General features: G+C 48.8%; 1 protein-coding gene across 3 annotated transcripts in view; it reads left to right on the top strand.

The window, feature by feature from the left end:
• The window catches only part of SMG7 (SMG7 nonsense mediated mRNA decay factor), a 484004-nt gene that overhangs the window by 308621 nt on the left and 149880 nt on the right, over positions 1-25503 (top strand). For all 3 annotated transcript variants that reach the window (XM_078643137.1, XM_078643126.1, XM_078643118.1), the window contains exons 14-15: positions 2897-3335; positions 20268-20406. In XM_078643137.1, the coding sequence (XP_078499263.1) occupies positions 2897-3335; positions 20268-20406 (578 nt within the window). The remainder of the gene's footprint in view (positions 1-2896; positions 3336-20267; positions 20407-25503) is intronic.

Raw genomic sequence — 25503 nt, 5'->3', positions numbered from 1 at the left:
AAGCAAAATCAGTTTTGCTCAATTGTAATTTTTCAGATTTCTATATAAATCAACTCCACACTTTGAATATTTTCCAGAGAAAAACAGTCAGTGTTTCCTATGGAGAGAAATAAACTTATCGGTTAACAGGTGAGTACTCTGTCTTTTGGGTTGAGTTTATGGGGTTAGAATAAGTGTTCCCCGCAGGGTCAATGATGCACTCTCAAAACACAGTCAGCGCTACTAGGGCGGCCTGGTGCAGTGTGTTGAGGCCCAGTGCTATCCAATGGGAGATAGGGGGCCTCCAGTTGGTGACTGCTCACGAGCAGGCCACAAGGTTGTGGGAGCAAAGCTCCTAGGGTTTAGCTCAGGGCAAAGGGGATCCAGTTTAGCACAAAAGGTGCACCCATAGCAGCACAGGAGCGTCCGGGGGCAGGATGCTGTTTTGGCGTCGGGTGCCCTATTATCAATGGGGAATCTCGGTTTTGGTTTTTAGCTGCAGGCTCAGCCCAGGAAGACTTCAGGGAGGAACCAACAGCTGGGCAGGTAATTTGGGGGCTCGGGGGATGTAGGTGCACCTTAGTCTTTTTTCATCTAGGGCACGGGCGGCTGGATACAGGGGTGTCTTTTGATGTTGGATGTCACCTTTCCGGGCCACTTGCGATTGGGAAGGGGGGTAGGGGGGTTGGGGGGGGGGAATCTCCGTGCAGAGGCTGCAGGTGATGTCGGGGAGTCCTGGAGTGGGTCAACCCACGGTGGACTTGGACTCTGGAGTGCTGGGGGAACTCGCTGGGACTAGTGGGCCACTTTAACTCGGGCCGTAGGCGACAGGGGCAGTGGTGGTTCCAGGCGTCTGGTTTCTTTGTCCTCAGCAGGCTCTGAGTCTGTCTTGGGAGTTTCTTTTGAATAGAGCTGCTGTTCACATGAGAGCTGGTCTTTGTGGGAGGCAGTCAGTCCTCCCAGGGTTCTGGAGGTTGCTGGCCGCAGGACAGGGTGACTTTTGGCGCAGGATCTCTGGAAACTGCAGACTGGTCGGTAGGGCTTGGGCCAAGTCAGTTCTCTGCAGTCTCCTCTGCTGGGTGTCTTCTTTCATCCTTCTTCGTAGGTTGCTGGTATCTGCCTTCTTGGTTTAGGGCTGCCCCATAAATCCTGTATTTAGGGGGCATTTTAGGGGCCTCAAGGTTAGTAGCCGCTGGGCTAATGACCTTTGGGTGACTACACCCTTTGTGTGCTCACCCTGCGTGGGTGAGTGGGCACAATCCCTAACCCTGATTGGAGAGTGCCTGCCATCTGCAAGACGGTGGGCACCGAAGTGTGGGCTTCCCCTCTCCTCCCCTCCTGAGGGGTGGGAGAGGTGGGCACACGTGGGCTGTGCTAATTTTTCACGCCTGTCTTTCTGCGGAAAAGGAGGGTAGACCGGAAGGGGGCCTGCTCCTGATAGCAGGAGAGGCTGGGAGTAGCATTACAAAGGCAACAGGGCCTTTAAAGCTCCCCTGACACAGATGGATCTTCTTGGGCTGGGGGAGGAGTGACCACCTCTGCCCAGGGAAGGCTTTGTTTCTGGGCTCAGTGAGCGAAGGCTCCAACCCCAGGGGTTTAGAAACCTGTCTTGTGGTGGCAGACTGGTGTGTACCAGTCCGGGAACCCACTAGAGGCTGGCCGTTGTTCAGGAGGCATCTCGAAGATGCTCTCTGAGTGCATTTTTCATTAAATCCCACAGTGGCATCCGTGTGGGTTTAATGTGCGGAGAAGTTTGATACCAAACTTCCCAGTTTTCAGCAAAGCCATTATGGTGCTGTGGAGTTCGTAATGACAAACTCCCAGCACCATACACTTAATGGCATTACTGCACTTACACAGTCTAAGAATTGGCCTAGACACTGTAGGGATACAGGACTCCTGCACCCTTACCCTCACCGTTGGTATAGTGCACCCATCTAGAGGGGTGGCTGACCTATGCCAGGGCTGTAGGTTGTAGGCATGACGCACAGGGATGTGTGCTATGTCGACTCTTCACTTTGTTCTGCACCAAAAAACACAGCCTGCAGGGGGGTGTGGGTGTGGGTGTGTGTGGGTGTGTCATACAGGGCCTCTAATGGTGGCACAATAAGTGCTGCAGCCCTTAGATGCCTTCCCTTGCCACAGTACCTGTGATACCATTTACAAGGGACTGACCTGTGACCAGAGAGTGGCAATTGGATTTTGTTTTCAATGCAGCTTTAGGGAGGCCCTGGGTATACTCGGTCAAAGTACATCAGCAGTTTAGCAAAAAGTGGGGGCAGCCATGCAAAAAGAGTGCACTTTCTTACAATGAAGTAGCTAGAAGCATACTGAACAAGTTCTTGGAACTATCTTTCCCACCCGAGCTGAAAATCTACTGTTAGACCTCAACTCGCAAACAACCTCGACCCATCCAACCCAGAAAACAGGTAATATCTAATGACCCATTCCCAGGTAAAATTTTCAGAAGAACAGTTTTTGCTCAACTCCCCTAATTTTACTGAGGAGTGGGTTTACCTCTGTAAACGAACAGCACATCTTCTCTTTAAGCAAAATTAGGCACTTGGGTGCACAGAGCTATAGCTAGTACATGGGACATTGTGATGCCAGAGCCTTGGAATCCCAGCATTCATGGCAGATAGACGCTTAGCTGTCCATTGTTGGTCTGCAACTAAGTGTTCTTCTGACATTGTTTCTTTTTATTGAGTGTAAATAATTGTTATTGAGATGTTGAGGAACTATTTTGTTTGTTTTAATTCCAAAGGACTGATATAAACTACATGTAGGTAAATTTAGCATTGTAGTTTGACAAAATGATTTGTTTCGACGAAGCGCCAATTGTGTGCTTATAGGCAATTAGTTCCCATGCATTTTTCTGAGGCTTCCACTAACCTTTTGTATATGTTCCTTTCTTTAGGTTAATTCAGTGTCAGAACAACGGAGGAAAGCTATTTTTTGTTACGGATATCCCAGAATTAAACATGGATGAGCCGAATGACTTGAAAGACACCATTATCCTTCGTGAAACTTCCCCCCTTGAGTCTTTTTCCACTGATGGCAGCGCAGGACTTAAATCGGTGCTATCCACAGGTCGACCCCAGGGTACCAGCTGTGAAATGTCAGAGAAGCCCATGGTCACCTTTAAGGAGAACATTAAACCTAGGGAGGTGAATCGTGAGCCAGCGCGTAATTTTCCCTCACGGGAGTTGTGCAAAAATGGCAGGGACTTCGGAAAAGGACTGAATGGACCCACCAACAAGAATGATGTCAAAAAAGACAACAAGCGGAAGAACGATATGAAAAGGAATGGCCTTGATAAAGTCCCAGATGCAGGAAAGCAAAGTATTGCTGTGCAGGTAAACCATAGTACAATATTATCTCCTACAAATTTTCTTGTTATAATTTTTGTGCACCATCTCTCCTTGCTCAGGTTCTCCCGAAACCTCCACCAGAAGCTGATATTTGCAGTACTGTAGTTTGAAGCACAGGATGATAATGACAGTAGCTCACGGTTGCCTTTTGGCAAGGCACAGATGTGCTGATGAACACTTCTAACATTCCTTAACATTTGTATTCCGCCCAAGTACAAGAGGGGATCCTGAACATTTCAACAATTGCTCCCATTCATCAACATTTGGCCAAGGTCATACCTTGTGACAGCCTGGTCCGACTCAAGAAGTGATGGCAGGGATCCACATATTGGCAAAAACAACAGGTGATGGACAGAATGCAGAACAATGTCATACATTCCCACCCCAGTACAGAGATCTGGGCCTAAATCCATTGTTATTTTGCTCAACATGCCATTCCAGTTTGAACCCAGCCATATGCAAATCAGTCTTGACCCTGTGCCCAATGGGAACAGTCCAGCCCGAACTGCCAAGCCAGGTCCTCCCTGGACTGGAAACAAGCATCCTAATCAGCCAGAATAGCTTGATTCCAGTGGCATGGAGAGCACGGGACTCAAGTCTGAGCATACCCGTCCCACTCAGGGTGACAAATGCAAAAACAGGTGATGGACAGAATGCAGAACAATGTCATACATTCACCCCAGTACAGAGATCTGGGCCTAGATCCATCGTTTTTTTGTTCACCATGCCATTCCAGTTTGACCTCATACACATATAGGCGCCACCCCTGCGCACAAATGTTAGTTCCTTTTTTTAGGTCTCGCCTAGCGATGCAGCGCCATGCGCTACTAGCCTAGGCGAGATCTATTGTTGCCGACTTGCATTGCGAAGGGGGACAGGACATGTTCACACGTACGGCAAGTCCTAGACATGAGATGTGCATGCGTATGGTGCGAGCAGGAGTTGTAATAACGCCGCAAGCCGTACACGTGCACATCGACTGTCTGGGCTGAAGCTTAACAGACAGGAGATGTGCATGAGTACTGCTCGCGGCTTTATCACAACTCCTGCTCGCACCATACGTGTGCATATGTCTGTCCAGGCGCGGCCGATTTTGGAAAAGGGGGGTGGTGATGGACAGAGTTTCTGAATGATGCAGAATACTCTTACCAAATCAATAGATCATGGTTTTAATCCATTACCGTTTTTTAGCTCACTGCACTATCCCAGCTCAGAACCTGGCTATATGCAAATTAGTCTGTCCAGGCGCGGCCACCAGCATGCCTCCCGCTCAACCCCACTCACCGGCTCTTGTGGGGACTCTGCACTGTTCCCAGGCTGGTTTCCTCGATGGCAGGGAGGACTCGCCTCTTCACCCGGTCACTGGCGCAGCAACACCCGGGGCTCCGTCTTGCTCACAGGAGCCCTGCCTGAAATCCTGCTCCGGCCGCACCATGCGGCACTCACGAAGGCCGGGTGGGCTCCCGCTGGACTTCCCTCAGCGGGGTGGGCTCCTGCCTCGCTTCTCCAACACGCGGGGCTCCCTCAGATCACGAAAGCCCCGGACACTTCTGGCCGCGCTCTTCATGCGCCAGGCAAGGTTGCCGGACGTCGTCGCAAGCCTTAAGCAGTTTTGCTTTGTTAATGCGCACGCACGCTCAGCTCGGGATGTCCTAAGTGGGTAAGAACTTTCTCTGTGCGTCTCTCGTGCTTCTGTGTCTCACTCGGTTTGTCTCCTGGTTAAACTTTTGCTAGGGAAACCTCGGTGTCTTATTTGTAAGGAGTCAGATTTGTAAAGCAGAAGTACTACTTCCTTAACGATTACTTTTGTCAGGTAAAAGACGCAAAGCTCCTTTCTTAAACCACTCACCGAAAACAGGATTTGACTTATTGAGCATGCTCAGTTTCTGGCTGAGTCGAACTGAGCGTGCTTGGAAGCAAGAATACTGCTAATCGGAGCATAAGCAGATTAACGTTTTCTCTGATATGGCGTTGTTCGCTGAAGAAACACTGTGTGAATGAGAGAGACTGTCGAGTGCGCCCTTTGCCTCAGTTTAAATTTGTGATCTACACAGATCATACGTTTTCTAGATTTTCATGCAGGAGTGCCAGTACCGTATTCGAAGGCATCTCACGAAACGATGTCACAGGGCCTTTGCCCAATGACACTGTAGGAAGTGATGTCATTAAGGACACTTCTAAGTCTTTTCTAACTATCCATGGTTCTGATTGTCCTTGTCTCACACCTATCAATGTTTCTCTGCAGTACATGTTTTTCCCCATAAAGTGTATTTCCCTAATAATTGGGGTGAGGGTCATAGACATTTCTCACCATATGGTGTAACAACCAGAGCTTCTGACTGTGGAACTGGTGAACAGGGTTCCAAACAGAGCACAAGGCGAATCTATATGACACTGAGCACAAGCGACAAGGTAGATCACACACCAGTCTTGGGCCCAGGCTTGCTCCAGTTCTCTGAGGTAGACTGAAAGACCGGTCGTATCATAGACATAAGTCTAAACGTTATTGCTGTTCATGATTCATCCGAAGGCCATCACAGAGCACAAGGCAAATCTGTATGACACTGAGCACAAGCGACAAGGTAGATCACACACCAGTCTTGGGCCCAGGCGTGCTCCAGTTCTCTGAGGTAGACTGAAAGACCAGTTGTATCATAGACATAAGTCTAAACGTTATTGCTGTTCATGATTCATCCGAAGGCCATCACAGAGCACAAGGCAAATCTGTATGACACTGAGCACAAGCGACAAGGTAGATCACACACCAGTCTTGGGCCCAGGCGTGCTCCAGTTCTCTGAGGTAGACTGAAAGACCAGTTGTATCATAGACATAAGTCTAAACATTATTGCTTAGCAATAACGTTTAGACTTCTGTCTATGATACAACCGGTCTTTCACTTAAAGGATCTGACCCCTCCTCCATGTGCAATTTAGAGCCTGTTCCTAATCTGGTTCCAATTTGCCCGATTTGTCCATGCTGTAGCTGTTTGGAATGATTCCGGGTCTCTCTGGAGCACCTTTGAGGCCCCATGGTCCCCAGTGAGGCTTCTCCTAATGGGACCTACTCTGGTCCCTGCTCGAGGTCCATAAGAAGACATCGAAAGAGGTAAGGGAGTTGTTGACCCCTAGACACTCGAGCGACACTCGAAAGGGTGAAGCTAAAGCCCCGAGTGACATTCGTAGGAGTGAAGCAAAGTCCTCAAAGGGAGCATTGCCGCCAAAACACTCAACGAAGGCAACAGCAACCAAGGACAGTCAGCCGAGCATATCCTTCAAAAAGGACTCCCAAACGGCGAAAGCCCACAAAGTCTAGGTCGTCAAGGTTGCCCTCGAAAAGGACACCTCTGCGCCGAGAAAAGAAGCCCAACATCTACTTCGATGTCGGCGGCCTGGAAGCGAAGCGCTCCAACTCTCGATGCCGAACATGCCGCCGAGATGGAAAGGTAGAAGAGGAGGCTCGAGCCCGAAATGACGAGCATCCTGCAGCGGAAAAGGGACTTTGACGAAAAGATGAGACAATACACCATTCCACTGAAACCCGCGTTCGAAGTCAAAAGACAACGAGGATGCCAAACCTCCGAAAACGCCTGAACTGGTCGAGGAACAGGAGAGAAGAAAGTCTATTATTTTGAGGGTGATGAGGATCAGCAGTCCTACCGCGACTCGACATCCTCGGAGGCACAAGACTAGGAATGGCATGATCTCAACGCCGAATCGCCGGAAGAAGGGGTAGACACATACCCTTCGAGGCCTTCACCGCCAAACGACATAGGGATCTACTATATGGTCGTTCAAAAGGCTGCACACACGTATGGGGTAAAGATGGAGGAGGAAAAGCCCAAGGCATGTTTTCTCCTGGAAACTCTACTGCCTCCACAAACTAGAAGTCAGTTCCTGCCCATGCTCCCTAGTGTGCTGGACCAAGGAAGAGATGCCTTTAAAGAACCAGCAGTATGCAAAGCTGTGACTCCAAGAACGGAGAAGAAGTATAAACATTCCTCCATGGACCCCACATACATCCTAGGGTCCGTACCAGCTGATTCCATAATCACAGCAACCGCTAGGAAAAGGGCCAATGTACCCACTAATGCCGGTCAAGGAGAGTAGAAGGATGGATCTCACAGGGAGAAAGGTGAAGAGAAATGTGGCAATCCATTGGTGCATCTCAAACTCCAACGCCCTGATCAACAGGAACACATACCAGCACTGGGAGGAAGTGGGGCAACTCCTAAAGCATCTACCAGACCAGTACCAACATAAAACGGCTCAACTGATAGAAGAGGGCAAAAGCATGGCGAACACATGCTTGAAATCGGCCTTGTATGCTGCAGAGACGTCCAGCAGACTAATGATGATAGGAGTGATCGATAGAAGACACGCATGGCTCAGAATTTCTGGATTCAAGCCAGAGGTGCAAAGCAATTTCCTGAACACACCTTTTAACGGAGAGCAACTGTTTGACACACCAGTTGAAGACAAGTTAACGCAGCTCAAAAAGGACAACGAGACCGCAAGGTCGATGGGAGCGCTGCAGTTCAGAGGGATGAGAAGGGGTAAACCCACAAGACCAGATGGTGGTGGTGGGGGGGCGCAACATGCCTACCACATCGCACCAAACGTTTCAGCAAGGCATACAATATGGATACTGTATAGAGCTAGAGAAACAACCTCCAAACAGAAAACCAAGAAGCAAGGCACACTCAGCAAAGGAACTCTTGCTCTTGTGATTAGAGGCGCAAGAACTGTTCAGCACGGAGGCGATAGAGATAGTGCTGTACTACCAGAGGAACCAAGGGGTCTACTACACTTACTTCCTCGTGCCAAAGGTAGATGACACACTAAGACCTATCCTAGACCGAAGGTTCTTGAACAAATTCATAAAGACTAAAAGATTCAAAATGACTTCCCTACAAGAGGTAATACCATCAATACAACAAGGGGATTACATGGGAACTTTAGATTTAAAGGACGCGTACTTGCAAAACTCCATCAACCACAACCACAAACTTCTACTAAGGTTTGTGATCAACCAAAGTCACTACCAGTTCAGTTTTGGCATTCGGACTCAAATCCGCACGAAGGGTGTTTACAAAATGCCAAGCAGCTGTCTCAGCACACCTACGAAGGCAAGGAATACACGTATACCCCTACCTCGACGACTGGCTCGTAAAGACAAGTTCGTACAGCCAATGCAACCAACACATCCAGCACGTCCTACTGACACATCTGGGTTTCTCAATCCATTGGGAAAACTCAACAGAACCGGAGCAAATCAAGATATTCTTAGGGGCAGAGATCAGCACCATACAGGCCAAAGTGTTCCCCAGCAGGAAGAGAACATTGGCGATACTGAAGGAAGCGCGCCATTACCGCAAGGGGCAAGTTCTGACAGTGAAGATGGTGAGCAAGCTGATGGGAATGATGGTGTCATGCATTCACCTAGTCCAAAATATTCGACAACACATGAGACCATTCCAGGAATGGATTCAGCAGCAATGGTCACAGGCAACAGGGAGTTGGTGGTTTTCCCACACGCAGTGCATCAGGAAATAGCGTGGTGGAACAAAGAAAACATATCGCAGGGGAAACCATTCACACAACCAACTCCAACAGTGACCATCACAAAGGATGCCTCCCAGCTGGGGTGGGGGTGGGGTGGGGGGCACACATGAAGAAGGTGAGGGGGCCATGGTCGCAGCAGGATGCGGTCAAGCACATCTACTACCTGGAACTAAAAACAGTGTTCCTAGCCCTAAAAGCCTTTCAGAAGGAGCTGTTCGGAAACAGGGTGTTGAACCAAATTCACGCTGCAAATTATATAGTTTCTTACTTGTCGGTGTAGTTTTGCAGCTTGAAGACTTTCTGGATTCACTAGTGAACCCACCCTACTCTGCCAGAAGGAGGAGACAGGAGGAAAGGGATTAAAAGATTAAAAAAGACTTTAGAAAGCAAGAGGAAAAACCAGAATAACACAATTCAAAAAAAAGAATCCGATGATGGTGACCAAAGGTAGGAGCTTCCGGAGGAAGCACGTCGACGTCACGAAGGACACCAAATAGTGGTATGTCGACGCCCATCTTGACCATGAAAAAAAGACACTTCTGGACCCAATAAATAATGCACAGCATAGTGAATTCAGAAAGTCTTCCAGGCTGCAAAACTACACCGACAGGTAAGAAACTATACGTTTCTCTTCACACATTCACAAACCGCTACTGCCGGGACAGTCTGGTCTGTCGGTATGGGCACTTTGCTCTTTCGGTCTTGTAGGATTTTTCGGTGTGAAATTGTTTCACACACCCACCTCCGGGGAGGGATTGCCTGGGTATCTATTCTAAGGTATGGAATCTTCATTCTAGAAGTCTCTTTATCAGATTAAGTTACTTACATTCGGTAACGCCTTATCTGGTACCAGTTTTAGCTGCATATTCCGTACTGATCCACCCATCCTTCTGGCTCTGCAAACAGATTTTTACGGACAGGATTTTTCACCTTTCATGGCTCTAGTTTTACACACCAGTGGTCAGTGTTCTTCGTGGCTCCACACTTCTGGTGTGGATAGTTGTGAAAAGACATGGACATCAGTGTGCTGGGGTGGTGCCTATATAGGTACGTGTATGTCGCTTCCGAAGCGGCTGATGATGCTACGTGGAGCCGAATGATGCCGCTTACTTGTACGGAGTACTGCTCATGAAAAATATCTGGATCTAGTCTAATGCCTGGGGATAATCCTAAAGGTAAGGTATCTGCATCTAGATGGCAGTACCAGATAAAGCGTTACTAAAGATTAGTAACTTAATTGTTTCACCATTAACATGTGCAAGTCCCACCCCCAACAAATGCAGCCCTCCCTAGGTGCAAATCTGAACTCCGTCACCAGCAAAACGTATCTCAGCTCCGCACGAGTCCAAGCCATCCAGCTCCTGCTGACTTTTTCAGCCAAATAGTCTGCGAACAGTGAGAACAGTATTGCTCCTTGTTAGAAATTGGGGTCTCTAGTTGGCAAGGGTTTGGACCTTTGTCCAAATGGGGACACTTCTTCCTAGTCAGGAGAAGGGAGTTCTACTCCTAAAATAACCCCTGCTCACCCCCTTGGTAGCTTGGCACGAGCAGTCAGGCTTATCTTGGAGGCAGTGTGTAAAGCATTTGCACATAACATACAGTGTAAGCACTCCAAAATGACACCACACCAGTTTAGAAAAATATCCAATGTTTTTATATACTTAAGACAAGACCAAAACGATAAAATTCCACAATATAGTAATTAAAAATCTTCGGTTATCAAAATATGCTTGAAAAACCGTTCCTTGATGTTGAGCTCCGTCCGAGGCTATCACGGCATCGTGAGCAAACAAATCCAAACAGTTCTTGCTGACCCCGGTGTCGCGGGTCAGCTACGGTGTCGGGAAGACCCGCAAACAGTACCTTTTAGAAATGCAGGTTGTTGGCGACCTCTCGAAGTCACACTCGTTTCAGATCGAGCTCCTCTCTGTTGAAGTCAAGAGCGCTGGCGTCGGCAGGCGTCGAGTGCTGCGGTGCAAAGTGCAGCAGCGCGGTGTGCGGTGCCCTTAGGTTACGGTGCGAGCAACGGCTCGGCGGTGCGTCAGATGGCGTTGTCTGTGAGACCAGGGTCGCAGTGTGAAGTCAATGCGATGCTAGTCGCAGTGCTGGCAGGTCGCGGTGCAAGCAGCGGCGTAGTCGTTGCTGAAGCGCTGTCGTCTGTTGACGAACTGGAATCAATGGCGTTGGTAGGCCAAGGCTGCGGTGTGGGATGAGGGCGGTACATTGTGTAACTTTACGAGCAGTGCCCTCGAACCATGGTGCAAGCAGCGGCGTAGATATCGGCATAGAGCGTCATCTGGGATACCAAGGCGTCGTCGTGAAGCGAGGCGGTGCGGAGTGCGGTGTCCACAGGTCGTGGTGCGAGCAGCAGCTCGGTGACGCCGTCGGCTTGCGTCATCGGTGAAACCAGGGTCGCAGTGCGGCGGTGCGCTCTGGACACTGGTTCGACAGCTTCGTCGATGTCGTCTGGTTGCTTTTTCTTCTGATGCAGCCCAAAATACACAGTTCCCAGTGTTGAGGCAGAAGAGCTTGAAGTCGTTGCTGGCCCTGAGACTTCTTGAACTGGGGGCAAGCTCTACCTCAAGCCCTTGGAGAAACTCACAAAAGTAGATTGCAGAAAGTTCAGTCCAGTCCTTTGCCTGCCCAAGACAGAAGCAGCCACTGCAGGCCAACACAGCAAAGCACACAGCAATGTGGTAGTTCCTCCTCACAGCTTCTCCAGCTCCTCTTCTTCTTGGTCCAAAATAGTTCTAAAGTTCAGGGGTCTTGCCCCAATATTTATATCCCAAAATCCTTTGATCTCTTAGGCAGAGTGTCTCTGTGCCCAGCCAGAACCAGTTCTGCCTTCTCTGTTGTGGTTTCCTGGCAGGAGGTGGACACGGCATTGTCAAAGGCAGACCAGTCCCATTCAGGTGCAAGGAAATCCCCCCCTACTCTAAATGCAGCCCAGGTCTATTCAGCCCTTTCCTGACCCACCTAGACTATCCGGAGCCACTCCTGCTCCCCGCCCCTGTCATCCAAGACCCAGACAGTCAATCCACAAACCCAGCAGAGGCACACTGGATGGTTAGGCAAGAAAATACCTACTTTCTAAAAATGGTATTTTCCAACCCATAATTTAAAAATCACCTGCACTAAAAGATGCATCTTTTGATTCTGAGCTCAGGCATACTAAACTTCATTTTCCTACCTAGTTCCCAGGGCCAGTTATGTTTATAAGATGTTATAAACAAACTCCCCATTCTGTCCTATGGGGAACAGGTATCCTTGCAATAGTGAAAAACAAAATTGGCAGTAATTCACTATCAGGACATGCCACACACACCAGGGCATGTCCTACCTTTCACATATACTGCACCCTGCCCACAGGGGTACCTTGTGCCTACCTGAGGGGTGACTGACTTGTAAGAAAAGGGAAGGTTAGGTCCTGGCAAGTGGGTGAACTTAACATGTATTGGGTGCAAAGCAAGAACTGTTTGGACCTGACTGGAGCACAGCGTATATTTTGTATTCAAACTCAAACTTGTATTAATCAATTTCACTACAAATTGACTGCTACTGTCAAATTAAACACAGTACAAATCATCTTCAATAATTCAAGTTATTCTTGTTTGTTTTCTCATGTAGTTCCATTACATTCTGAATAATTGTATGATGTACACAAATGTCATTAAATCATGACTGTTTGTTAATACAACAAAAGTTCATAATTGAACACAACAGCCCATATATTTAAATCCGTTATCAACAGCTTCTGGTTAACAGCAGTTGCTTGTAGTTGGCCCGATGCATTTCGGGACAATGGGTCCCTTCTTCGGGGGCCACTGTAAATAGAACAATACAAGACAATAAGGAAACCGCAGTGGGTGAACTTTCCTTGTCGACATAGCAATACCCAATCTCACACAGGCTCTGCAGTGGCAGGTCTGAGTTACATTTACAGGCTGTTTGGGTGGGTGGCACAATCCAGTGCTGCAGCCCACCAACAGCATTTGTTTTACAGGCCCTGGCACACGCGGTGCACTTTACTAGGGACTGACACATAAATCAAACCGGCCAATCATGGAAACACCAAACCACAACACATTTTACCACAGGAGCACTTGCACTTTACCACTTATCAGCAGTGATAAAAGTGCGCAGAAACACTAAGCCAGCACAGAGTCAAAACCGGGAGGTCAAAAAGCAGAAAGTCAGGGAAACACGCCCAAAGATGCCAAGTCTAACACTCCTTCTCAGCATAGCGCAAAAAGAACAGATGATGGCTGGAATGTTGAACAAGTCAAACTTCTTCACCCCCAGTCACAGATCTGGGTTAAATAGTTTTTTTCTCGCCATGCCATTCGTGTGGACCCAGCCATATGCAAATCAGTCTTGACCCTGCTCCCCATAGGAACAATCCAGCCTGAACTGCCACGCCAGGTCCTCCCTGGACCGCAAACAAGCATCCCGGGACCGGTTTCGGGTATCACCCCTCATCAGCGAGGCTAGCTTGAATCTGGAGGCTTAGGGAGCAAAGGACCCACGCTGGGAATACTGTTCCCACTTAGGACGACAAATGCAAAAAGAGCAGATGATGGACAGAATGCTGAACAAATCAAACATTCACCCCAGTCACCGATTTGTGTTAAATCCAGTAATTGCCATATGCAAATCAGTCTTGACCGTGCTCCCCATAGGACCCGTCCAGCCCAAACTGCTAAGCCAGGTCTTCCCTGGACCAGAAACAAGCGGACGTGGGTACCGTGCTCACTGTGCCACTGGATTCAAGCTAGCCAGGCTTATATGGGGTGATACCTCAAAACTGGTCCTAGGATGCTTGTTTCCATCATTTGGTCTTTTTCCCCCTCCTTGGCATGATTGCACATTACATCGCCTTTGTTCCCCACACCGCTTAAACGTGTGTCTGCTCTAAGATTGTCGGGTGCCACAATGGTCACAAGCGGAGGGTCTGTGGAAGGATCTAGAGTTGATTAGGGCCAGAACGCATCGCTCTCTGCAGTCGTGAAATAGCGGCAATCTGTTGAGGTGTAGGCGTTTTTTAACTCCTGTCCCATCACTACGGACTCCTTCTCTCGCAAGCTTGGGGCACATCTATAGGACATGACTGTTCAAAAACTGTAAACACCCTTTCAGCAGACCTTCCACATAAGCTATCAGGAGTTATTGAAAGTTCAATTGGCTTTGAAGGCTTTCTTCTGCCATGTACATCATAAAACGTCCTGGTCAAAACAGACAACATCACTGCCATGTATTACCTGCAAAAACAGGCAGTCATAGACTCGCCCCAGCTCTTGGTAGTGTGAAGCATTTGACATTGGACAATTCACCACAGAATACATCTGCTAGTGGGGTACCTTCCGAGAGTGGATACTGACTTCTCAGACCTTCTCATGAGGATTCAGCAATTAATCCACGAGTGAAAACTCCACCGCCAAGTCTTGCTCCCATACAAGCAATGTTAGGGTTTTCCCGACCCACATCTGTTCACAACTACCAAAGACTCCAAATGCTCAGGCTTCACCTCCAGGTTTCCACAGCCTATGGGCACTGCACTATGGATGAACTGGTCAGGGATATTTGCCTACGGTTTTCTGCCTCGCCCACTGCTTCCATAAGTGATTCTGAAGCTCTGGCAGACCTCATTCTAGTGGCTCCTAAGTGGGCCAAGCAGCTGTGGTTCACAACCCTCATAGAGTTGTCCGTAGTCCATCACAAGAAGCTCCCCAACAGGCCAGATCTTCTCACTCAACACTTGGGCAAAGTCAGCCATCCAAATCCCAGTCAGTTCAACTTGGCATTCTGGCTCCTGAGATCCTAGAGGTTGGTTACCTCAGTTTGCCTCCTGAATGCATGTCCATCCTCAGAAAGGCCCTCTGTCCCACTACCCAAGTCTGGAAAGTGGAAGAGGTTTGTTCACAACTGTCCCCCCGCCCCTCCCCCCCCACTCCCCCAAACACACTGATCCACTAAAGCCCACAGTACAAGACATTGTCTTTTACCTTTTTTCACTTGCTGCTTTCAGACCTGTCTTATTCATGCAGTAGTTTGCATTTGGTTGCAGTGGCGGCATACCTACAGAACAGGGAATACTCTTCACTATTCATAATCCCTTTCTTTAAGGCCTTTATGTAAGGACTAAAGTGTTATCCCTGCCTGGTTACCCCATGTCCCGTCATGGAACCTCAATGTAGTCCTCACTAGGCTCATGGGACCCCTTTTTAAACCACTTCATTTTTGCCATCTCCAATTTTTTGTGTGGAAAGTAGCAGTTTGAGGCATGTGTGCTGTAGATATGCATGCTTTGCATACTCCTGCCATCTAGTGTTGGGTCCGGATGTTTGCAAGGGGTTTTTCTTCCGAGAAGTCTTTCCAAGTCACGAGGTAAAGTGACTCCTCCTTTCGGTAATGGTGCACATGCACACCCACTCCATTGTTAATTGTTTTCTTTCTGCCATCTGGTTCAGACGTGTATTGCTGCACTCTGATTCAAAACAGTCTTTCGGTTTCCCCTCGGTGATCAATCCACTGTGCCCCTGACTGTATTATTGTATGCTTTTCCCTCTCCGTGTATCGACTCGATCGGGATAGTCTCTCCCTTTGGTCGACAACTTTGTGGGTGGCCTTCGGGCCGAGCCACGTCGGTCCAACCTTCTGCCGATGGAATGGTCTCTGTTTCAGTTCTGTCCTCTCTGCCACTTGAAGTACCCTTGCACTGATTTACACCAAGTTTGCAATTTGTGCCTCTCACCGGAGCACAAAGAAGATAATTGTGAGGCTTGTCTGTCTTTTCAATCGAAAAAGACCCTTCGGGATCGTCTGGCTCGACAATGAGAAATTCAGCGCCAGAGCACTCAACATACTCTGGATATCTTTGGAGACGAATCCGAACAGGAGGAAGCGACAGCTGCGGAGGAAGAGGCGGCCTTTTCGGTCCCAGAATCAAATTCCGACTTGGAGATCGAAATTGAGTCCGTTATTTCAGCAGGACAGGGTGCCCCGAGTACTAAAGCCCCTTTACCACATAAACTCTCTTTCACTAAACATAAGGCTTTGGCACCACATCTGCAGTCAGTCCTTTGCCGGAACTGAGACGATGTTTCCAATGCTCGGCCCTCAGGCCTGGCATCGAGACAATTAGTCTTCGGATCCGAAACATTCCACTCTGAAAGACAAATCTGGTTCGGAAATCTACAGCTTCAAAACACAAGTCTGTTTCGGAACCAAAACCTTCTTCTTTGAAGGATAAAAAAAGACAAATCCAGTTTGGCTCTGGAAACTAAGGAGCTGAAATCAAAGCAAGATCTCCCAGATCCGATCTTGGAGGTCATAAAGGACAGATTGGACTAGAAACAGAAGAAGCTATACATCAATCCAGCTACTGGACACATTTTGGCTAAAACGCCCTCAAAAAGGTTACGTTAGTTCAGAGGACACAGGATATGAGATTCATCTTAAGAAGAAGGACATTACTACAAGTCCTATCCACCCTACCTTGCCCTCCCCTCCACCATCTACACCATTACTACAACTGCCGGCTTCAATTCCACTACACATAACACCACAGGGGTCACCTCATACACAGTAGGGGAGATAGCATGCCACGGTCTGGTGAGGTGTCCAGACTACTGGCCTCACCCAGCTCCTCTCTCCAGTCTGGTTCCTCTAACTGCTGGTCTTCCAGAGCAGACCCCTCCCCTCCCAGTCCTCTTCGCCCTTCTCTGGTAGCCACTCAGGGCGATAGGGAACACTAGGGGAGAAAAGTGGTACAAAAGTGTTGGTCCTTACGTCGGTCGACTCCGGTCCGGCTCTGTGTCCACAGTGAGGGGGAGGCTGGGGTCACAACCGGCATCGGAGGAAGCAGAGGTGTTGCCACTGGATTCAGCGACTGAGGTGGTGTCATGAGGTCGGCCGGCACCGATCTAGATCCAGGCCTGGATTCCTGGAGGCCCTGCGGCACCAAACCGCTGGCATCGAAGGCCTAAAGCCCCCAGCTGAGTCCGCGGGGCCTGAAAGTGCGCCGGTGGAATCGGGCTGCCCAAAGATTGAATGGAGGGCTTCGTAAAAGCTAAGACGTTGGGCAGGGGTCGATGGCTCCCGGGAAGGTCTGAGTCAACCCAATAGGCTCCGTGGGCGGAGCCGGGCGACTACTTTCCGCATGTCTTGTTGGCCAACGGTCGGGGAGACCGCAAGGCGGTGCTTCTTCGCCTTCTTTTTGTGCTTCGACCTACCCGAAGACTGAGGAGTGGTGGTCATGGCTCCGCTACCGGGTGTGAGTGTTTGATTGGTTCAGATGCTCCGTCCATCACCACCCCCTTTTGTACCGCTTTTGGCCGCCATAAGTGTGGCAGGGTATGCTCAGACGTGAGTCCCTTGCTCACTTTGCCACTGGATTCAAGCAAGCCGGGCTGAAGACGGCTGTAATGCCAGAAAACGGTCTTCGGAGGCTTGTTTCCGGTCCAGGGAAGGCATGGCTTGGCAGTTCGGGCTGGACTGTTCCCATGAGGCACAGGGTCAGACTGATTTGCATATAGCCATGTCTGAACTGGGGTGGCAGAGTGGGTTAAAGAACGGTGATGGATCAAACCCAGATCTTTTGACTGGGTGTGAGTGTTTGATTGGTTCAGATGCTCCGTCCATTACCACCCCCTTTTGTACCGCTTTTGGCCGCCATAAGTGTGGCAGGGTATGCTCAGACGTGAGTCCCTTGCTCACTTTGCCACTGGATTCAAGCAAGCCAGGCTGAAGACGGCTGTAATGCCAGAAACCGGTCCTCGGAAGCTTGTTTCCGGTCCAGGGAAGGCATGGCTTGGCAGTTCGGGCTGGACTGTTCCCATGAGGCACATGGTCAGACTGATTTGCATATAGCCATGTCTGAACTGGGGTGGCAGAGTGGGCTAAAGAACGGTGATGGATCAAACCCAGATCTTTTGACTGGGTGTGAGTGTTTGATTGGTTCAGATGCTCCGTCCATTACCACCCCCTTTTGTACCGCTTTTGGCCGCCATAAGTGTGGCAGGGTATGCTCAGACGTGAGTCCCTTGCTCACTTTGCCACTGGATTCAAGCAAGCCAGGCTGAAGACGGCTGTAATGCCAGAAACCGGTCCTCGGAAGCTTGTTTCCGGTCCAGGGAAGGCATGGCTTGGCAGTTCGGGCTGGACTGTTCCCATGAGGCACATGGTCAGACTGATTTGCATATAGCCATGTCTGAACTGGGGTGGCAGAGTGGGCTAAAGAACGGTGATGGATCAAACCCAGATCTTTTGACTGGGTGTGAGTGTTTCATTGGTTCAGATGCTCCGTCCATCACCACCCCCTTTGTACCGCTTATAGTCTATGCAAAGCATGTGTTTCTACAGCTCTCATGCCTCAAACGGATTATGTTACTTAACCAGTCAGCGTCTGTTCTTGGCATGTAGAGCTGCAGATTCACATGCGCCCTCCCACCTCCCCGAGCACCAGTAGTTGTTGCATTTCTCATTTTACATCACATACGCATAGACATCTCTGTTCTACATTTACTCCATTCTCAACCTCTTGTGGAAAAACAATCTAACAATGGAGTCGATGCCCATGCACACTGTTACCGAAAGGAGGAGTCACTTTACCTCGTGACTTGGAAAGACTTCTTCCAAGAAAAACAACTTGCAAACATCCTTACCCAATACTAGATGGCAGGAGTATCCAAAGTATGTGAATCAACAGCTCTACATGCCAATAACAGAGGCTTACTGGATAGGTAACATTATCCTTTTTAGTCACGATCACTTCCCTCAGGTATGTGAGCGAGATTCAGCCTCTCCGTTTTGAAGAACCCTTTTTTAAAGTTCATGCTGACAGGGTTGTCTTTAGAACTAGTTTAAAGTTTATACCCAATGTGATCTCTCCTTTCAACATTAACCAGACAATTGAACTTCCAATGTTTTTTTAACCTCCGTAGCAGAGAGAGCCCTTCACACACTAGATGTAAAGAGGGCCCTAGTACTGCATTGATGAACAAAATCATTCAGTTAAAGTTTGTCTCCTACACTAAACCACACCACGGCAATGCCATTTCAAATGCTGGGGTAGCTGGCTGGCTAGTCAAGTGCATTCAAACCTCCTATGCCAAGGTCAAAAGGTAGCTCCCTGCTCCTCCAAGGTCGAATTCTACCAGTAAAAAGAAAGGGGGAAAAAAAGCTGCCTCCGGGGCCTTTCTGGGTATTAATCCCAATTACTGATATCTGAAATGCAGTTACTTGCTCAACACCACACACGTTCATCAAACACCTACTGTGTGGATTTCCTAACATGACAATCAAGTGGGCAAGGCTGTATTGTACTATGTACAATTTTTCAACCTTCTGCAACATTCTCTGTATAGCTACGGTTTTGGGGAGAACTGCTTTACTTTCTGTCTCGAGCATGCATCTGCAGCTACACATGCCACGAATGGAAAATGTTACCTTGTAAGCATGTTAGTGGCGTGTAGTGCTGTAGATCCACATGTGCCCACCCTCCTCCCTGGAAGCCTTTTGGTTGTTGCAGATTATTATTTTTTTTTGGGTGTACTTTCTTTCTTTTCTACCTTTTTCTTGCATGGTCATCCTTGTGCATTTTCATGCTCCTCTCCATTCTCACCTGCCATGCGGGAAAACAACATAACAATGGAGCCAAATGACATTACTAGTCATAGGAGGAGTCTCTACTTCGTCACTCAAAAGACTCCATTGAAGAAAAACAAGTTGTGCATGTCCAAGCCCAACACTAACATGGCATGAGTATGCAGAGCATGTCCATCTACAGGACTACATGCCATAAACAGATGCTTACAGGGGAAGTAACAGTTTCCTTATTTTCTGCATACAACTTTATATATATATATATATATAATTTTCTATAAAACTTTACAATATATTATAAAAATATACATAGTATACAGTGCAGAATATAATCCTTGTACTTTTCAAACCCAAATTTCACTATTACTTGGCTTAAGCTATGAAGGAGGAAGAGAAAAGTCTAAGAGCCTCATTATTGCTGGTTCATTAAAATCTAAGTTATTTTCCCTTTCCCCAGAATTGCAATTAATGGGGGTCTCGGTAATAAGGGGTGGCCAGTGGGGAGGGGGGGGGGAGGGGGGGGACTGGGTTTGCCTGTTTGTGGAATAACATGCAAAAATTGGCATTTCTGTGAGAACGCTGTACGTTTTCTCCTGAAGGTTCACATCGATTTTGACTGTATTTAGCAGCTGAATTTTATGTGTGGAATACCAACATTCATAATTGCGATTGGCCCTGTAACTCCCATTTCTGGGCCAATTGGAAAGTATCATCTTGAAGGTCATTTTTTTGTTTATTTTTTTCTTCATGTAGGTTAAGTCCCAGAATGAACTGAGAAAGACACCAGTCTCAGAAGTCAGAAAAACTACTGTAACACCGACTCCAGTTAGCACTTCGCAGTTCATCCCCATTCATCATCCAGGAGCGTTCCCTCCTCTTCCCAGCCGACCAGGTAGATACATCATGTAATTTCTGTGACTTGTATGTGTGTAGTCCATGCTACTGCAATCTGGATAGCCTTAAAACATGGCAGAGTTTGACTGTTGTAGTATGAGTCTACTTTTGCTTGTTTGTGTCATGTAAGGGAGAAAAGACTTCTGTAGTAGTGGATCTCTGTGTATAGTCATAATCTAGTGAATAGTCCCGCTCATGTGCGGGGACCCTGGAGCAATCAAAAATAATCTCTTAAGCTGTCTTCTTTGCAGTACTGCATAGACACTTAAGAGAGAATTAAAGATAGATAAAGCAGCCTATACATGCAAGGATACACTGTCCAGTACTTCAACTAGAAATGCAAGGATATGCCGCCAATATCACACTTAGACCTGTCTGCCAGGTTTCCCCATGGAGAACACGTCCCCCTTCACCAAATCCTTGGAATGATAGAGAGGAAGGACAGGACAGACAAGCCCCCATAGGCTGCAATTATGTGGCTTAAAAAGGGATTCCGTGCCTTTAAGGAAACTTTCCAGAACTCTCCTGGTATCCCAGAATGCACAGCAACTCCCTCCACTTTCAGTTCTTTTTTCTAGCTCCTGCTAGCAGGACCCTGGAGCATTGAGCTCTCCCTTTTTTGGGTTTTTCTACCAATTGTGCACTTTTAAAGTGTTAGAGTGTGTTCACTCGACGTGTTTTTGCCTCTTCTCATCTTTGCTGGAGTTTCTCTGGTGTTTTGGCCGATATTTTATCAAATATGCCTGCCTTATTTGATAAATGTCCAGAGTGCTCCAGGAAAAAGGCAAAATCGGATCCTCACAGGGTGTGCATCCTGTGCCTGTCTTCTCATGTTCGTAAGGAGTGTGATATCTGTCTACAGTTCCCTAAAAGGACCCTGAAGGACAGGGAGAAGACCAGGCTTGGAGCAGAGAAGGCAGCAAGGACAAGGTGTGTCTGGGCATGAAGGGGCTCCTTCCTCTGCCCGTGCGCCGGCCTCTGGGGGGGCTCCGCAGTAAGGAAAAGGCCAGAAAACGCCACCGGTCTCCGTCAACGTCGATACCTTCGGCATCGAAAGGAATGACCACAGTCTGTTCCCCGTCTCCCCAGGGCTCCTGGTCGAGGGGACTGACTTTGAGACCTCCGACGAGGTCGACGTCGAGGACTGATTAGTCGTCGAGCCTTCATTGACGTCGAGAGGGGTCAAGACGCCGGCGCTCGCCGTCGAGGCGACACCGCCGGTCACCGTCGACACATAAGTCAGCGACGTCGAGACGAAGATCAGTGTCGAGACGGAGGTCTTCGACGCCGAGGAGATCGTTGTGAGAAGTTGGCCTGATATGCAGTGCTCACTATTCTAGTGAACACTATGTATCAGTCCAAACAACCCGTATTGATGTTTGGTTGTAAGTCAACCTGATAGACCAGCTATCCTAGTAGCATGGACACGTGCAGTCTTTAGGCTAAACTCTAGAGGGCGTGTTAAGCCAGCTGTTTTACCATCACATATACCCCTTGAACACCAAGTGAAAGGACACCACACAAGTTGTTATGAAAAATAAAGTATATTTATTTATAACAAGACTACCCTGGCTCTTTATGAGACAGGGAGCTAAGCACACAACAAAACTCTTAAGAAAATACTTAAAGTCGCACAATTTACACAAATGCCCGAGGGGCACGAAAAACCATATACTATACAAGTGGAATGCGAAATACTAGCAGGTAAGTAACTATTCTCATAGGCTTTAGAATCGCTAGGACTGGACTACTGAACCTTTAGATTACAAGCAGGAGGCCTAGGGACGGCGTGTGCAGAGTGGGAACTCTCACACGTAAGGCGGGGAAAAGTCTATGGAGGCTAGTAAAAGCAAAGTTAGTGTTTTCGGGCGAACCCGACTAGGTAGGTCAAAAACGAAAGTGGATCTAGACACTTAGAGAGCTGGACTACGCTGGAGCACCGGGGTACTCGGGTTACCTAGCCCAGGGGCTGCGGCTGCATAGGGTTCAAGTGTCGTCGGGTTTCTTCGTTGATCCAGGAGCCTGAAGAAAGAAGTTGCTGGCAGGCGACCAGTGAAGAAGTTCTTGGGGATCCAAGCCTGGATCGGAGAAGAGGAAGACCTGTAAGCAGAGGGGACCAAGTTCTGAATCACTAGCCAGTGATTTAGGTGGGCACCAGAGTGGCACCGGACGAAGTCACCTCAACCAGGTGAGTGGGCGCTGCTGGGCTCTGCAGTCTCTCGGACCAGGAGGCGTTGTCGGCGACCAGGATGGAGGTGCGAGCTGTCCCACGAAGATATCTGCTGTCGACGTCGCTGGACCCAGGATTGGGGCAACAAGTCTTGGCAAATGCAAGCCCACGCGGTGGACTCAAAATGGCGTCTGAAGTGGACCAGGAGGGTCCAGGGTGCTCCTCTGTTGGAGGGGAGCAAGGGCCAGTCTGGAGCAACCAGACCAGCGGTGTTTGTCGTTGAAATTCGTCGTCAGAGGGCCACTAGCCAACGGGCAAGCGACCTGGACAACGTGGTGAGCAGCAAAGAGCAGAAGGGCCCCACGCAGATCTCGTGGATGCAGGGGAGCTGAACTTCGGTGCTGGAGCTGCTCAGGGTTGGGGCTTATCTTACCCCAAAGCACTCTGTCGAGGGTCACTCGGGAGTCGTGCTGGTCAAGCGTCGTGCAGTCTTGGAAGATGGCCGGTCCCTCGAGGTCTCGTCACACTCACGAATCACAGCTGGGCTGATGATGCAGGTAGAGGTCAGAGGTGCCAGGGAAGCCGGTTCTCGTCGAGCTGGGCAGTCTTGATCCGGTGAGGGGACTTACAGCAGACCGCAATGCTTGGTTGGTGCCTGCTGCTGCAGGGTGACTACTCCTTAGTCACAAGGGAGAAATCTTAGGAAGAAGTCTTGAGTTTCTTTCGGGGAAAGTAGTTTCAGGATTCAAAGATGATCTAATTTGGAAGGGGGCCTGCTCCTACCTTTATCCTGCAAAAGGGGGCTGGCACGCGACTAAGTCCTGCCCTATGGGTGCGACTAGGAGGGGGGTGGTTACACCCCTCTCCTTTGCCGGGCTTTTCCCCAGATCAGGGGCTGGAGTGCCCCTGGAACTGGTTCAAGCCGGCCTATGCATAGTGAGCAAAGGGGTGCCACTTGCAGTCACCTTCCTCTAAAACCCTGCCTATCTAGGATACACAAAATCCTGTCTGGGACGGTGCTGGCACCGCCCCTGGCAGGAAACCCTTTGTCCTTGCCTCCTGCGCTGGGAGGACTCCCAGCAGCAGGAGGGCAGACTTGTGTCTCGGTGGCAGCATCCATCTTGTGGAGCTGAGGCTATGTCTGACTTTAACCGGGGTTACAGGTTACCAACATGTCGTGTCCCTCTAGAAGGGTGGAATGCTAACCCCGTCGCCAGAATTGGCGAGGGGTTAGTATTCCAATTCGTATGACACCTTACTCGACATGTTTTGATAATGTTATACCAAAGTTAGCATATGACCGCGAGGTACATAATGCACTTAAGAGTATATGGTATAGCGTTATCATGGAACAGCTATTAGGACTTGGTTCCGCAAGCTGCAAACGGGCTCAGCTCATGCCAGAGCACCATTTCACATTATTCCACGCACTCTGCCTTCAGGATTGTTAAGGCCTGCCATAGGAGTGACTGATAGGAATATATGTGTCCATTTTAGGTTTAGATATAGGAATACTATATCTAAAGCAAAGGGTGATTACACCACCTTGCCCCAGCTGTCAAGCAGCCAGTTGTGTCTGATTTAGTTAGTCAACTCAGAGGTGGCATAATACATGCTGCAGCCCCTGGGAGACTTCTGGTACAATTTGGAGTAGAGAGAACAGCTAGGCTGTGGGTCTGATTAGCAGGCCCACAGCCAGGGAAAGTCGTAAACCAGTGAAGCAAAAAGCAAAAATCTGGGTGATCATAGGATTGCAGACCCTACTCTCCTACATGACCCCCCCCAAACTTTGGGACAATAAGCTAACCTTGACCAGGTGAGTCTTCTTGCTCTAAGTGGAAATACCTGGAGAGCCCATCAGCATTGCCATGATCAGTACCAGGTCTATGCTCCACTGTAAAATCCATCCCCTGTAGGGAAATGGACCACCTAAGTAGTTTGGGGTTTTCACCCTTCATCTGATTTAGCCATAAGAGGGGCTTATGGTCGGTCTGAATCTTTTTTTTTTTTTTTTTTTTTTTTTCCAAAACCTTTATTGGAGTAAGCATAGAAAAGTACAAGAATGGGCCAACAACCTCACGGGCTGGCCGCTAATAACAAGGCACAGTGCATGTAAGAAAATGTACACCCGTGGGTAGGTACAGCTCAAGTACAAAGCATTACTCTATAGACATCACAGAACAATTTGTATTTTCATTTTTTACAAAAAGAAACACAAACACTAAAAGGCGAATAAATGATACTTAAGGTCAGCCCAAAGAGCGGAGGGGACGGTTCCACGATCAGGAGAACACACCCAGAGCCCAGAGGCTCCAATCAAGTCGGGGAGGGGGGGGGAGGGGAGCAGCGGGGAGAACCGGAAGTATAAAAAACCTTACGGAAGGGTTCCGGGAACTCTAGTCTAGGGAGAAAGGACAATCTCAGCTATGTTGTCAAGGGGAGGGGTGCAAATATCCCCACGATAATCATTCCACTGGCCCCAAACCTTCGTCCACGCCCTGGGCCTGCCTCTGGCCACATAAACCGTCTTCTCACGAAACATGGACCAGTCCATATTGTCTTCCCACTTTGAGACCTCAGGGGGCCTGGAAGCGCCCCAGAGTTGCGCGACATCCCGCTTCGCAATCATGTAACCAAGGGTAGCCTATCTGGTCTGGGCCACCGAGTAGTCAGTGGGCTCCCACACATTCAACAGACATCTGCGAGGCTCCGGCCGCAGGGCAACACCCGTAACAGCAGTCATCACCTCAAGCACAGCAGTCCAATAAGCAGCTACAACCGGGCACTCCCAAAGGATATGCAAAAAGGTCGCACTCAAGCCACATCCACGCTTGCATAGCCCATCCGAAGAAAAGCCCATCGCAACCAGACGCGGACCAGTGACATAGACCCGATGAAGAATCTTAAGCTGAACCAAGCGGAGAC

This window comes from Lissotriton helveticus, chromosome 1_1 (genome assembly GCF_964261635.1).
Source record: "Lissotriton helveticus chromosome 1_1, aLisHel1.1, whole genome shotgun sequence".
Classification (NCBI taxonomy): Eukaryota; Metazoa; Chordata; class Amphibia; order Caudata; family Salamandridae; genus Lissotriton; species Lissotriton helveticus.
The sequence above is the reverse complement of the archived record's forward strand: the minus strand, read 5'-3'. Positions and strand labels throughout refer to the sequence as shown.